Genomic DNA, 15,779 nt, shown 5'->3' with positions numbered 1-15,779 from the left:
CGAGCATGGCATTCTGCATGCTCTCATTAACAGTAATTGCTCAGTCTGACTCATTGTCCCTCCCCCAACAGGAAGAAAGCCAAAATCCCACCTTTCTTCTCCTTCCCTTCAGTTGTCTCTAAGCTTCTCCAGTCTCCTGAACGGCTGGCCTGTCTCTTCCCCAGAAGACACAGCCTCCGACTCTGGTTTATCTGCTGGTTGCCTGGCAAGGCTTTGGCCAACTTCCAACTCTTCCTCTCCTTGGGAGTTAACCGTGGAGGAGGGCCAGGCTGTCCTCTCTAAACTCTGACAGACAGCTCTCATCTGCAGAGTCAGTCCCTTGCTCGCTCAGCTCAGTTTCTGAGGCTGACTCTTCCGCTGCACTCTGGGGGGCCACATTCCTGACACCTTGTCATTCCAGACCCACCATCTCCCAGAACCCAGTGAGCGTTAAAAGAAGGAGAGCAAAGAACTTGAAGACAGAGGGCACTTAGCAGCACCCGTATTCACTCGGGACAATGCCATTAGCCAAGAGGCTGGGTTCTAGACCATCTCTCTGTAATGTTTGAAATTAAAAAAGGACTACAAGAAACTCAATCGCAGGGGCAATGTGGCAGCCCTGCATTCATTTGTAGGAAATGTAGGAAATATGTAGCTGTTCTTCAGAACAGCTGAAGAAAAGATGAGAAGGAAAACTGTGGTTGATATTCATTTATGTATTAATCACCTTCCACCTGAAGGATCTCAAGGCAAACTTGGATCAATACAACAAACATAGCCAATCAAATCATGTTAGTTTGAAGACATGAAACAGAGAATCCTTCAAAGCCCTTTTGAAAGCCATGATTGATGGGGTCAACACTACATCCTTGAGGAGGGAAATGCACCACAAAGAAGGCTTAGTTCCCATCAACCAAGTGTGGCCTGTAGTCTAAGTCAGGGGCAAGTCCACAATGGCGCAGGCAGCCCTTCGAATAAGCAGATTAGTTGTCTACCAGGGAATTCAAAACAGACTCATTCCCCTGCGCTGGGCAGAAGCCATTTTGGTATGGATCAAGACACTCCAGGGAAATTTTGCCACCTGAGGTGAAGGGAAAGTGCTTCATTCTACAGTCGTACCTTGGTTCTGGAATGCCTTGTGACTCAAATGTTTTGACTCCTGAACGCCACAAACCCGGAAGTGAGTGTTCCAGTTTGCAAACGTTTTTTTGGAAACCAAACGTCTGACGCGGCTTCTGTGGCTTCCTATTGAGTGCAGGAAGCTCCTGCAGCCAATCGGAAGCCGTGCCTTGGGTTTTCAACGTTTTCAGAAGTCAAACGGACTTCCAGAACAGATTCCGTTCGAGAGGTATGACTGTATTTCTGTGTACAGAATCTGACAGAACTGGCAGTTGAATTTTATTTCCACCAGTGCTTTTTTTCTAGAAAAAATGTTTAGGGCTACTCTCATTTCCCTATTCATATTGAAATACTGCCCCTCAATGATTCACAAAATGTTTAGGGGTATGCGTCCCCCCAGAAAAAAAGCACTGACTTCACACAATGGTGGTGGAACAACAATCCTGAGAGCAGGAGGCTAGCTTAGAGGTTCGGAAAAGGGCAACCAAAATAATCAAGGGGATAAATTATTTCTCACATGCATACTAATATTGATTCTATTACTCTATCCAAGTCAACGGCAGAAGTGCCTGGGGAACTTTTTATTGGATGGGCTGAAATTATTGACATCTGAGAATATGGACAATGTACTTGATTCTTTTCATATGCAAGCTAGCATCCTCCTTTTCCTGGCTGCTTCCAGTAAAATAGGAGAAATTGAGGGATTATTTTTTAAAAAGATAATCCACATCCCATTGACAGATGATACAGTTCCATCTGTTCCTGAAGGACATCATGGCAATGTCTTTTTGGGGGGTGGGAATGGATTTCTTGTTCACTTAGATCTTGGCAATTATATGTCAGTGCCCAATTTTCCATGTTTTGGCTAAAGTAGTTGACCAGGAATTGGCTATGGAGGTCCTTAGTAGCCGAAAGCCCAACCTTCACAGGAAGCACTTGAGATCTGTGTTTCTCAAAGAGCCATGTCTCATTTCAGTTGTAGCTCCCTTTTGAACTTTTCGATGGCACACTGTGAGAGGTCAGGCAGGTTCGCTATTCAAAGTAAGTGGAGAAAAGGGGGTTAGTCGACGTCCCATTCCATCCTAGTATTGTTCAGGTGCCCTTGCGTGAATGTTAAGCTTCAATTTCCTGCATGATTGGAAAGCAAAGCTCAGCTTCGTTTATCTAAATTAGTGCTGAAACAATAAGAATGAGAGAGAAAGAGACGACAAAGATTTGGAATTCAATTAATTTGCCACCTTTGAAAACATCAGTTTTGAATGATAATTCCGAAGACAATAAGTTTAGAGCACACCTTGCCCAAGGTAGATTTTGCAAATTCATGTCCAGCACATCAGGTGGCAAAACGACCTTCATGTTCCCTTCCAAATGAAATTGTTGTTGTTGTTGTTGTTGTTTAGTCGTTTAGTCGTGTCCGACTCTTCGTGACCCCATGAAATATATATGTTTTTTGCATGCAACATCACAATTTCTGGAATGCCTTTCCTAGTGAGGTGCAGCTGTCGCCTCTTATTATTAACTTTCAGGGAGAATTTAAATTGTATTTATTTGTTAGTTTGTTTACTGACTTACATTCTACCTTACCTCCCGAACCGGAGCTGAAGGCCGCTCACAATAATTAAAACAAACATTCCTGTCTACCCATACCTTTAAAATGTGTGTTTTTAATTGTATTGCTTTAACATTTTTGTATCTGCCATCCTCAGAACTTATTAAAATATTAAAACATCAAACATTAAAAACCTTTGGGAGGAAGAGCAGGATAGGGGTAGTATTCAATACCAGTCCTACTCAGGGTAGACCCATTGAAGTTAATTGACACCACTGACAGGTTCAATGGGTCTCTGAATAGGACTTACAGTGGACCCTCCGGATACGAACTTAATTCGTTCTGGAGGTCCTTACGTACCCCCATAAGTCTGCAACATGAGGTGCTGCTTCTGCACATGCTCACGGAGCGATAGAGAGCTGCTGCACACATGGGGGGTGCAGAGCACTTTTGCGCATGGGCGCATGGCGAAACCAGGAAGTATACACTTTCGCAAACTGAAAGTTATGTTACCCGAAGGCAGGGGCATCGCAATGGGGGGGCAATGGGGGTGGTACGCCCCAGGTTCCACTCGGGGGGTGCCACTTGGCGCCCCCACCCCCGCGACTCCCAAGCCGAGCCTCCAGCATCGCGTCAAGCGGACTTTCTACTGGTAGGCTGGATGCTCAGCTTGGGAGTCGTGGGGGTGGGGGCGCCAAGTGGCACCCCCCCGCTGCACCACGCAGATTGGAATCGTGGGGTGGGGGTGCTGCGCATGCGTGTTACATGGTGGGGTATCGCCCCCCCCCTGCGCCTCCAAAGCCGTGTGCCTCCAGCTACAAAACTCCAGGTAGAAAGCCCGCTCAACATGGCGGGCTTTCTATCCGGAGTTTGTAGCTGGAGGCGCGCGGCTTTGGAGGTGCGGGGGCGGCGATACCCCACCACGTAATGCTGCATGTGTCGTTACGTAGCGGCGACGCCCCCCAGGTGCGTGGCAATTTGCCGCCCCGGGTGTCGCGGCGCCTCGCTACACCCCTGCCCGAAGGTAACGTAAGCTGAGGGTCAACTGTAGTTGAATACAACCATATACATGTAAATCATACTAATATACATATTCTTGAAAAGCAACCTTCCCTACTTTAATATAACGCATTTTCATATGCCGTATACATATTTATGCACACTGAACTTGGAGAAGTGTGTTGCAAAATTCCGAGACACACAGATTTCAAAGGACGGCTCTGTTTCGGTCCACATATTATTTCAGGAGCTGAGAATTAGGAAGGTTCACCTTTTGCTGCCAACTGAATCAAATCCCTGACCCTCCCCTGGCATGACCAGCCCTGGGCCTGGGCCTTTGCCAGTGTGGCAGGAAATGAAAGCAACTAGCTCCCATCAAGAGAGGGAGATATCCACAGTCCACATCTCACGCAAGGCTCTTTATCTCCAACCTCTGCTATTTGCGCAAGAGACGAAGAAAACAACCGCAGTGGCGTGTGGCACACGGAAGGCTGATTGGCATCTGCTGGCAGGAGGATAAGAGCTAATTCTGTGCTCTCCCATTGCTTTTGGCTTTTGATGCAGCACCAGTTTCCCCCCCTCCCGGAAAAGAGAGGAGCGCATCACGTCAGATATAATTATGAGACAATAACAGTTTATTAGTTCCAGGATCTAATTTGAAAACCTGCCCTGCCTACAAATCCATCCATATATATATATATATATATATATATATATATATATATATATTCGCATTCATTTAGGAGGCATGTCAGCTCTTCAAAGCAAGCAATAAAAATAAGCCTGCAGAATGGATCGTTTCGACTTGGGCTAAGGCCAAAGGGGTCGCCTTGCCAAATTGACAGCTCTCCCCTCATCGTTCTGATGTGTCCTGTGCCTGCTCTTGTTGGCCATGTAGTTCTTCATTGAGATTCATCAACACTGTCGCATCTTTTTGTGTAGGCTGTGTGCATTTCTGCAGGCATTGGGACGCGGGTGGCACTGTGGTCTAAACCACTGAGCCTCTTGGGCTTGCTGATCGGAAGGTCGGCGGTTCGAATCCCCGTGACGAAGTGAGCTCCCGTTGCTCGGTCTCAGCTCCTGCCAACCTAGCAGTTCAAAAGCACACCAGTGCAAGTAGATAAATAGGTACCGCTGCGGTGGGAAGGTAAATGGCATTTTCGTGCACAGTTTCCGCCACGGTGTCCCGTTGTGCCAGAAGTGGTTTAGCCATGCTGGCCACATGACCCGGAAAGCTGTCTGTGGACAAACGCCGGCTCCTTTGGCCTGAAAGCGAGATGAGCACCGTCCGCAACCCCCTATTTCTGCAGGGGAAAGGGTGAGTCCTACTGCCCAAGCACAACATGCTTGTGTTAGGATTCTTGCTCTGTGTTTACAGTCATGAGATTGTTGTCTATCACATGACGGTGTATGTTTTCATTCCACAGTGTAGGAAGTGACGGAGACAGGATGTTTTGTACTGCTGTGAATTCTGGAATGTGGGACTATTGTCCTTTGTTCTTTTTCTCTTTGCTGTCTGATGAGAAAGAGGAAGGAGCTAAGTCAGAATGCTCCGAGTGTATTATATGTAAATAAAAGTAGATTAGCCAAAATGCTGGGCTACTGAGTTCTGTTACGCAAACTGCAAATACTCTGCAGGATCGTAAGCATGCTGGTGCTTCTTGGTATCAGTCGCAGTGATTCTATGATTCTATGATTCTAGGAGCAAACTCAGAAGACAACATATACATTTCTCACACCTAACATTCAATCAATGTTCAGCCAGAGAGCCAGTATGGTTTGGTGTTTCAGGTCCTGGAGACCAGGGTTCAAATCCCCACTTGGCTGTGAATTTCACAGGGCGAGTTTGGACCCATCACTGCCTCTCAGCCAAATCTACCTCACATCATTGTTGTGAGGAAGGGTATAACCATGTAAACGACCTTGAGCAAATCAGAGAAAGGTAGGATTTAAATGTAACAGATAAATAAATAAACCAAAATCCACCGTCCCCTTAGATCTAGTCCAGAAGAGAACAACTCTTCAGTTCTCTTCTGTTTGGTAGCCCTTTGGGTCTTTGCTATCGAATCTCCCCTACGGCTTCTCTTCTCTGGTAATTTGTCCGGCAGAAAACTGTAGGTGTTGTTAAGCCAACTTTCAAAAAGCCCTTCTTTAATACTGTAAACAGCAGATTATACAACTGTTTAGCCCCAGGCTGCTGCCTGGGTTCTTTAAGAACTGATCTATAAAACACAAAGCACCGAGGAAGCGTGTCAATGTTTTCTGCATAAATGATGTGTCAAAAAGGCTTTGGAGACTGAATCAAGAAGTCTGGAACTAATGAAGGTCCCTCAAGAAAACAGGGGTGTTTGTAAAATTCCTTAGCTAAGGCACTTTGACTGCTTCCCACCCACCCCTTAATCATCAAGAGATAACTCAAATAGCAGCAGGTACACAATATCTCTAGTAAAAGGGCATCAGCAACCGCTGAACTTCAAAAGAGTTCAGAGCTATTAAAATATGTTCATGTGTGCTTTGATAAGGAAAGTAGGGCAATACCCTAAGAGCATAACTGGGAGATGTACAATCTGTCTGAAAGTGTGTCTCCTTTTTTATTTCTTTCAGAAGCACTATTCAATAAAAGACTACAGTGTTGTTTATCTTTTGTTTGTTTGCCCCTAAGCAACTTTCAGAAGTGCTGCCGGCTAAAATCAGAATCAATTTCTGCACAAGAATGAACACGAGGACATTAGGAGAACCCTGCTGGATCAGATCTAGGTCTACTTTTCTGTTCCCAGCATTGGTGAGGAAGCCGTAGCTCAGTGGTAGAGCATCTGCTTTGAATACACAAGGTCCCAGGTTCAATCCCTGGTGTCTCCACATGGGGATGGGAGAGAACACTGTTTGAATCCTGGGAAATCGCTGGCAATGGTATCACAGCAAATTTGGAAGTCCAGAGTCCCTTCACAACCACATCCTCTCACAGCCATGCCCCCTTCTAAGATTTACAATCTTATGATTACACAGTAATTAGAGTTAGGGATGCATCACAATGATCAATGCAGATCTCCATGGGCTGTGCTTCAACTAGAGCTATTATTTTCTGTGCCCATACATGGGCAAATGATTTGGAGTGCTCCAATATCTTATTTCCGAGTGGCTCAAGTTGTGCTTTCCTTGCAGTTCCATTGTACATAGCAGAACGTGCAGCCTGTTCTCTTGAAACTGAAGTACCTTGTGTTCTCATGAATGCTTAGCTTTAGAGTGTACCAAACAGCTCCTCCTCAGTGCTCTTCCCTCACACCTTCTCCAGAGTGAGCCTAGGAGCTAAGCATTCTGACTTAGCTGTTCTAAATCTATACTGTCCTCCTATTCTCAGGAAGGTTTAGGAGACAGGGGCAGCCCCCACCATTCCTCCTCAGTCCAGCGCCTGACAGCAACTCTCTATTGAATTGCTGGTGGAAACCTCTCGGTGAAGTACCTTCAGGTCCTAGACTAATGCCACCCAACCAGGCTGGCCATTGGACAGGAAACAGTATAAAAGGACTTCCTGTTGCAGCTGAGCCTGGCTTGAGCAACCAGGTCCTCCTTGTGTGTTCCTGGCCTCCTCCCCCTTCTGTGGCTCACTCTTTCACCCTGTCTTTCCCTGTGGTTATAACTTATTCTTCAGGCCTGACTACTAACTGGTCCCCATGGCTCCTGGTTCCCAGCTCCTTCCTCACACCAGGCTTTTGTTCACAGCACAGGCCTCACCCCAGGGACAACACAAAGAAACAACAAAACAACAACAGCTTATTATTTATACCCCACCCATCTGGCTGGGTTTCCCCAGCTGCTCTGGGCAGCTTCCAACAAAGATTAAAAATACATTAAAACATCAGTCATTAAAAACTTTCCTAAACAGGGCTGCCTTCCGATGTCTTCTAAACGTCAGATAGTTGTTTATCTCTTTGACATCTGATGGGAGGGCATTCCACAGGGCGGGTGCCACTACCGAGAAGGCCCTCTGCCTGGTTCCCTGTAACTTGGCTTCTCACAGTGAGGGAACCGCCAGAAGGCCCTCGGCACTGGATCTCAGTGTCCGGGCAGAATGATGGGGGTGGAGACGCTCCTTCAGGTATGTGATGAATACTAGGGATGGATGACTCTGTCCATTTCAGTTTCCTTAAGTTTATCATTTTGCCAGTCTTCAGTTCAGTTCTTCACATTTCCACATCAGTTTCTAATTGTTTTAAAGCCCTCGTGAAAAATTAATCAACATCTCAGTGCAAATTTCTCCAAAGATGCACATGTTTGTATGCAGTTTTGCTTAATATATACATTTTTGCAAAGCAATCCCCCCAAGATAATGCATGTTTACGTGAACTTAACTATCATATGCATTTTTATGCACACTTTAGTATATACACTTTTGTACTCATTACTTACCCCCAGAACTGCATGATAAGATTCAGAGAAGTGCTAATTCCAAAGCCTGGCTGCATTTCGATTTATGCATTGTTTCAAAAAGTCCCAGCAAAGTAGGCTCACCTTTAAATGCAAACTGAATCAAACTTCTCCTCCTTCCCTAGCTGATGCTAAGCCTGGAGGCAGATATTGCCAAATCCAGCCTCTCAACCTGGCATGTGCCTGTTACACTTTCCCCACTGTATCTGTACTGTGCTTCTGGTTCCACCCCAGCTTACACTTCATTATGTTTCTTTACATAATGTCGCCGGCAATAATAGTAACAGCTAAGCTCTTTCTTATTTGGATGTGATGAACGACTCATTCTCTTGAGATGGAGGAGATGAATGAAGCACAAATATACGGGGAAGGGGGAAATACATCATTGTTACTAGTTAGTGAGCCATGCTGTTGGAAATAAATATGTTCGATGTGCATAAAAACTGGGGGGAGGGCAGGGGTGGAGGAGAGAGTTCCACGACAACTGTAGGCAGAAGTTCAATGCACGAGTAAATGATCGCTTATTAGGTCTGGGCCAAATGATTCGGGAGAAAGTATAATTTCAAAAAGATATTAATGTTGTTTTATACCCTGTATAATTGACTGCCATGAGGCATGCAGAGAGTGTGAGCTGGGTTTTGCATGCAGAAATTATGATTTGGAATATCAAGTACAGTCAGCTAATCAGCATGATTGAACTGCTAATGCAGGCATCCCCAAACTGCGGCCGTCCAGATGTTTTGGCCTACAACTCCCATGATCCCTAGCTAACAGGACCAGTGATCAGGGAAGATGGGAATTGTAGTCCAAAACATCTGGAGGGCCGAAGTTTGGGGATGCCTGTGCTAATGCTTTCATCATAAAGTTGGATTCGTGATTAAGACGGCAAACAAAACCAAGGAAGTAACTGAAAGTACAAAAGCAAGTGTGCAAGCAGAAAGCCAGCAGGGGTATATGACTATCTCTGTGTGGAACAGAAGTCATGGGTCTGTCTGAGGTGCAATGAGCTCCTGGCTGTCCAGGAACAAATACGTTCCCTTGAGGCCAACATGGCAGACCTGGGAAAATGAAGAAAGGCAGAGAGGTTGGTGGATGAGGCCTTCAGTGACTTTATAACTGTGTCCCCTCACAGCTACAATTCCCAGAATGGTCTCAAAATCAATCCATCTTCCCAGGGAACTCTGGGAATTGTAGCTCTGTGAGGTCTCCTGACAGCACTCAACACCCTCAGCAGACTACAGCTCCCATAATTCTTTGGGGAAGCCAGGACAGATTAAAGTGGTATCACAGTGGCCTCTGACTATTTCATTTAGATCAGGCATAGGCAACCTTGGCTCTCCAGATGTTTTGGAACTACAACTCCCATGATCCCTGATCACTGGCCCTGTTAGCTAGGGATCGTGGGAGTTGCAGTTCCAAAGCATCTGGAGAGCCAAGGTTGCCCATGCCTGATTTAGATGTAATTTATATTTGTGATTGTGGATGTTAGCAGTGGCCACCATGCTATGTTCCTCTCTTTCTGGAAAGGGAATTTTTTTCTGGTCTACTCCAGAGTTGCTGGCAGAGCATTTTTAAAGGCTTTCCGCGGTCAGTTCTGATGTCACTTTCTGCCAAACATTAGCATTTATGCAAATAGAGGAGCTGAAGATTATCTCCTGCCTAGTGGGAGACCTTGACTGGGCAATATTATCTGACTGCAGGAAGGAAGCTCCTAAGCAGCTCTTGAAAGCAAATGAACAGTGGCATGTCGTTAACGGTCCTAACTAATGCTATTTTATGCAAATATCAAATGTGTTGTGAGTGTAATAAACACTCCTGATTTTATTAATAAAAATACTTTTGAAAAAGCTATTGGTCTAGGCCAGGCATCCCCAAACTTCGGCCCTCCAGATGTTTTGGACTACAATTCCCATCTTCCCCAACCACTGGTCCTGTTAGTTAGGGATCATGGGAATTGTAGGCCAAAACATCTGGAGGGCCGCAGTTTGGGGATGCCTGGTCTAGGCCAATGTGGCCTAGTTGCGAGGATTCAAACTGCCGACCTTCTGATCAAGCTCAAGAGGTTCAGTGGTTAAGACCACAGTGCCACCCGCATCCTGCATTTACATTCTTAATGTAATAAATTAAACTTGTACACTGCTTCCCACTACAAAACCCCAAAGTGATTCATGACAATAAAGAGAGGCAAATGTATTAAAACATATTTTAAAAAATCTGATCACTGGTTCTGCCTATGTGTCCTGCAAAACAAAGTTTTCGTCTGAGGCTGAAACAATAGCAAAGTTGATACCAGGTAGGCCTCTATGGGGAGCAATGGCGGATGGCGCCCATTGGGATGGGTGGGGCAGAAAGTTGAGGTCCCAACGGTACATAGTGCCACAGCCAATGATAGGCCGAGCCAACTAATCCTAGTTTTCTCCCCATTCACTTGCTGAGTTTTGCGAGGGCAACACTGAAGTGAAGGTGGAAGAAACAGGCAGACAGAGCTACCCTTGAGACTGGTTGTAAGAAGCCTACTCAAGTAGATGTATAAGATGCTAAGATGTATAAGACTGAATCAGATAAGTGCTGGAGATGCAATGAGGTCGAGGGTACGTTCTTTCATATGTGGTGGACCTGCAAAAGGGTAAAAGAGTATTGGGAAATAATTCATAATGAATTGAAAAAAAAATTAAGTACTTTCCCAAAAAAACCAACACCACCAGAGTCCTTTTTGTTGAGCATAATTCAGATGGAAATTTCCAGGTGTCAAAAAAGGTTATTTATGCATGCCACTACTGTGGCCCATGTTTTGTTAGCCCAAAAATGGAAAACAAGCGAGGTCCCAACTAAAGAAGAATGGCAGCTTAAACTGATGGAACATGCGCAGCTTGCGGACCTAACATATAGAATAAGAGAACAAGAAAAAACATACGTTTAAAGAAGTTCGGAAAAAGTTTATTGAATATATGGGGGAGAATTGTGTCACTTGAAAACACTGGCAGCATTAAGATAAATTCAACAGTGTAAAAAAGTTTTGATGGATGTAATAATGGCATACTGAATGGTTTAGTTTATGTAATATATGCAGGGATTTATGATATGAAAAATGAACCATGGAAGGAGAAGAAGGGAAGTCATGGACATTTTAAGGTGGTTTAAATGAATATTTTAAATGGTAAAACAGAAAATTTAATAAAAATTATATATACAGAGAGCGAGAGAGACTGGTTGTAAGAAAAGTGTTGGCCGTGGATAAATCAGGACTGAGGTTGGCAGCCCATTTGCCCTAATGAGCCAGCCCATATTGCTGGGGAAAGCATTCCATAGATGGGGAGCTACCACAGAAAAGGCCTGCTCTTTCATCATCACCCTCTGGATTTCCCTTGGAGGTGGCACACAGAGAAGGGCCTCAGATGATGATAGCCGTCTTGCTGGTCACTATGAAAGCAGGGAGTTGGATTAGATGGGTCATTGGTCTGATCCAGAAGGGCTCCTTTTGTGTTCTTAATATGTCTTAGTTAAAACAGAAAGTTGAGGTTCAGGGGAACGCCTCCTTGAACAGGTGTGTCTCCAAGAGCCGGCGGAATGCCAGTACTGATGGGGCCTCTTCTATTTCAAGATGACTAGGCGGGTTCACATGGGGGAATATAGGTATTCCAAGCTGTATAAAGCTTTAAAGGTTGAAAATCAGCCCTTAAATTCCCCACACAGCACACTCCCAATCAATCACACACACACACACATGCATAACAGAGGTGACAATGTGAAAGTCTACTTTGGCTCTAAGTAGAAGCCTTGAACTAGCCTGTCAAAAAATGAATGAAGAAGAAATCTGATTCATTTCACGTGTTCCTCAACCTCTGACTTCCTCTGGGCTAATATGTCACAAACAAACTTGACAGCATGATTATCACCTCATTCACCTGCCAGAGAGTAAGGAGCTCATGCCAATTACCTCCGTGCTCCAACAGATAACGTCATTGCTCCTTGTTCTGGAAAAAAAAGTCCCCGAGCTATGCTGTTTTGTAGTTCCATTTCAATACTCCACAGCCATTCTTCTCTGCAGTTCAGAACTTAAACAAAACTCCAGTTGCATAAATTTGCTTCTGAATAGCATCTGGCAAAGTTACTAAATCCCGGACTCCCCCTCTCTCCCCACTCCACTGCCCCTAAAGGATTCAAAATTCAGGCTGACACAATCTATTTCCTGGGGGAAATCAGTTATCAGTAAAAGCAGATGTGGGAGGTAACAAAACACAGGTTAAATATTGATGACTGACAAAGTTTCGTGGCGCAACAGAACAGCCTTTCATTACTCAGGCAGCATATCAATTAGGCTCTTTTCGAAACGACCCTGCAAAAATGTGAAGATTTCTTGCCTTTTGAATCAATTTAAAGAGAGTCAACCAGCTGTTAAGGCTATTATATTCTATTGCCTCCTTTAAAGAGTGCACAGCAAATCAAGGAACTGTTACACAGCTCTCCAGGCAAAGCTGTTTTTTTCCCCAACCTCCTAAGCTGTGACTTGCGTAATTGGGAAAGAACAGGATGTTTTGTGATGCACATTCCAATTATTATTATTTTCTTACAACACTTAAATGTCTTCCAGACAACACAGGCCCCTGCAGAGTTCGCAAGAACAAAAGCATTCTACTAACGAAAGAGAAAGCAAATTCTGAACTTGAAGTATGCTAAGTTTCTTCAACTGCATGCCCTACAAGCTGGTCGGCCACTATGGGAAATAGCTCGGATGGGGCGGACTGCTGAGCTGAGCCATCAAGACCTGATCATCTCCCACCTGACCTGCTGGGAGCCTGAAGGGCCCTGCCCTGCTTCTCTCCACCTGGCTTGGGGCGGGGCCTGACAGGCTCCATAAAAGACTGCTGCCGCTGCTGCTGGGCAGAGAGGGCTCAGTTTTTGTTTTGTTTTTAAAATTGCTTTTATTTATTTTTTAATCAATGTCATTTTAAAATTGTGATTGATATTAATGCTGTATTCTTAGTTTTTGATTTTATGATTCATGCGGAAATTGTTTTCCATTTTGATGTGTTTTATTTATTGTTTATGACTTTTGTTATGTTGGTAATTATGTAAATCTCGTCATGTTTTAAGCCGCCTGGAGCATTGTTTTAACTATGGACAGGCAGCATACAAATAAAATGAGGATTGAGATGATGATCTCAGTGAACATAATACAAGACTATAAGAAGAGCCTGCTGGATCAGGCCAATAGCCCAACAGCATCCTGTTCTTCCAATCACCAACCACTGTGGGTATTTCACCAGCAGGATTCAAGCGCAAGAGCATTCTCCCCTTCTATGGTTTTGAGCAACTAGTATTTAGAAGCACTGCTGCCTCGAAGCATAGCCATTGTGGCAAGTAGCCACCAATAGTCCCCTCCTCTATGAAAGGCTGACTGACAGATATATGAAGCTGGCCTTTTACCAAGTGAGATTATTGGAGTGCATTCAGACATGGGGAATTTGGCATTTCCCAGATTGTAATTCTGAAGGAAATCAGCCCCGAGTGCTCACTGGAAGGACAGATCCTGAAGCTGAGGCTCCAATACTTTGGCCACCTCATGAGAAGAGAAGACACCCTGGAAAAGACCCTCATGCTGGGAAAGATGGAGGGCACTAGGAGAAGGGGGCGACAGAGGACGAGATGGTTGGACAGTGTTCTCGAAGCCACCAACATGAGTCTGACCAAACTGTGGGATCAGTGGAAGGCAGGAGTGCCTGGCGTGCTCTGGTCCATGGGGTCACAAAGAGTCGGACACGACTAAACGACTAAACAACAACAACAATGCCAGCACCTGTGCCCTATTTTCCCAAAGCTCCTTTCATACTACAGGACCTGTTATGTTACGGAACTGTGGCTTTCTGACCAATACACCATTTTGTCTTGGTAAATTGGTTACACAGCAGACACATTGCACAACATCTGCCCCCCCCCGTGCACCTTTTCCGCACCTGTGTGCTTCTGTTCCCCAATTATTACACCATAGAAATGGCAGGAAAGACATGTGTGCCCCCATTTTTGTCAATGTTGGCACCTTGGCACATGCCGAAAGCAAAACCTTTCAATGGTGGCTGGTGCCTGCCGATTAGAACTGATAGGGCAGAAGACAGGGAGGCTAACAGTAGGTGGCGCCAGAGCCAATGACAGAGGCAGTTCATTCTAATTTTGCCTCCTTCCTCCTTCCTAGAGCTTCCTATGGAGCTCTGCAAGGGGCAACACCGAGACTTAAGGAAGCTGACAACCAGTTCCACTTCCTGAACTGGTTGTAGATAAGACAGCAGGCAAGGAAGGGCAGGCTGATGGGGGGGCAGTGTCTCTTTGTCTCAACAGCCAGCCTTCATTGAGACCGGTTTTCAGACTGAAGTGTGAAGTGTGTATCTCTGATTGCTTGCACTTTTTTTTTTTAAGGAAAAGGTAATGACACGATAATAGCAACAAGGTACAATGTTGCAAAGCTTTTTGTCCCCAGTGAAGGATGACTTTACATGCTAAATTCTGACTGCCACAGAAGCTTGTTTCTGTTATCACCTGCTTAAAGGAGAAGGAGATACATGCTCCATTTTCTCATAATGCGGAAAAAAGACAAACAGAAAAGCCAATGGCATTTCTTAACTTATTCTCTTGTTTCTTCTTCTTTTGTAAAATGGATGCTGTTCATTAATTGGAACCTCCTTGGGTATTTCTGGAACTGTGACTAGCACAATTAAACTCCGCAATTGGCAGGAAGCGTTCTGTGCATTTAATAGTTGCCTATCTTTTTTCCGCTCAGAATAATAATATGCTCTTAAATCAGTTTGAATTATTTAAAAAGAAGCTGGTTCTTTGGGAAGGGACAAAGGACACATTTGCATGTTAGATTTATCTAAAAATAACAAGCAATCGGCTACTTAGACAGTAATGGATCACTCTCACTGCTGCTTTCGATTGCTGGGGAGATGCTCCTTCCTCCATCATAGATGCCAGCCGTTCAGAACCAAATAATTATGATAGGGCAGGGAATCTTTTTCAGCCTGGGGGCCACAATGTCTCCTGAGGAACATTTTCCAGCGTCCACATTCAAGTGGTGGGCAAACGTGGGCACAGAAATGGATGGGACCCTTACCTTTCTGTGGTAGGCGACATTCTAGCCATGCAAAACCCAGAGGTTTTTCTACATCCTTCCCCACACATGCAGCTCTCTGTCTCCCACACAGGCAAGGAATAGGCATCAAGATATCGAGGAAATCAACAACTATCTGACTTTTAGAAGACATCTGAAGGCAGCCCTGCATAGGCAAGTTTTTAATGTTTGATGTTTTATTGTGTTCTTAATATTTTGTTGGGAGCTGCCAAGAGTGGCTGGGGCAATCCAGTCACATGGGTGGCATATAAATAATAAATGTTGTTGTTGTTGTTGTTTGTGTAATGACCTCTGGCAGGCAAGCAAGGCCCAATAAGAAGTAATGACTCTCCGGCAGTTTTTTAATGTATGTTTATTTACAACAAAACACATCCAGAGCATGGCTTCTCGCCTGCTCACATTGACAATAGTTGGTCAGTCTGAATCTTTGCCCCTCTCACAGCAGGAAGGGCGCCAAATTCCCGCCTTTCCCCTCTTGCCCTTCTGTTGCCCTCTGATCTTATCCAATCTCCTAGAACGGGGACTGAGAGGCTGGCCTCTGCCCTCCCCACTTTCACTTGACACAGTCTCAGTCCTCTGCTTATC

General features: G+C 44.9%; 1 protein-coding gene across 1 annotated transcript in view; it reads right to left on the bottom strand.

The window, feature by feature from the left end:
- Positions 1–612: 612 nt before the first annotated feature.
- The window catches only part of MTHFS (methenyltetrahydrofolate synthetase), an 80,558-nt gene continuing 65,391 nt past the window's right edge, over positions 613–15,779 (bottom strand). The window contains exon 3 of the mRNA XM_088656520.1: positions 613–2,273. Coding sequence (XP_088512646.1) covers positions 2,263–2,273 — 11 coding nt within the window. The 3' untranslated portion in view covers positions 613–2,262. The remainder of the gene's footprint in view (positions 2,274–15,779) is intronic.

This window comes from Zootoca vivipara, chromosome 13 (genome assembly GCF_965207765.1).
Source record: "Zootoca vivipara chromosome 13, rZooViv2.hap1.1, whole genome shotgun sequence".
NCBI classification, from domain to species: Eukaryota; Metazoa; Chordata; class Lepidosauria; order Squamata; family Lacertidae; genus Zootoca; species Zootoca vivipara.
The sequence above is the reverse complement of the archived record's forward strand: the minus strand, read 5'-3'. Positions and strand labels throughout refer to the sequence as shown.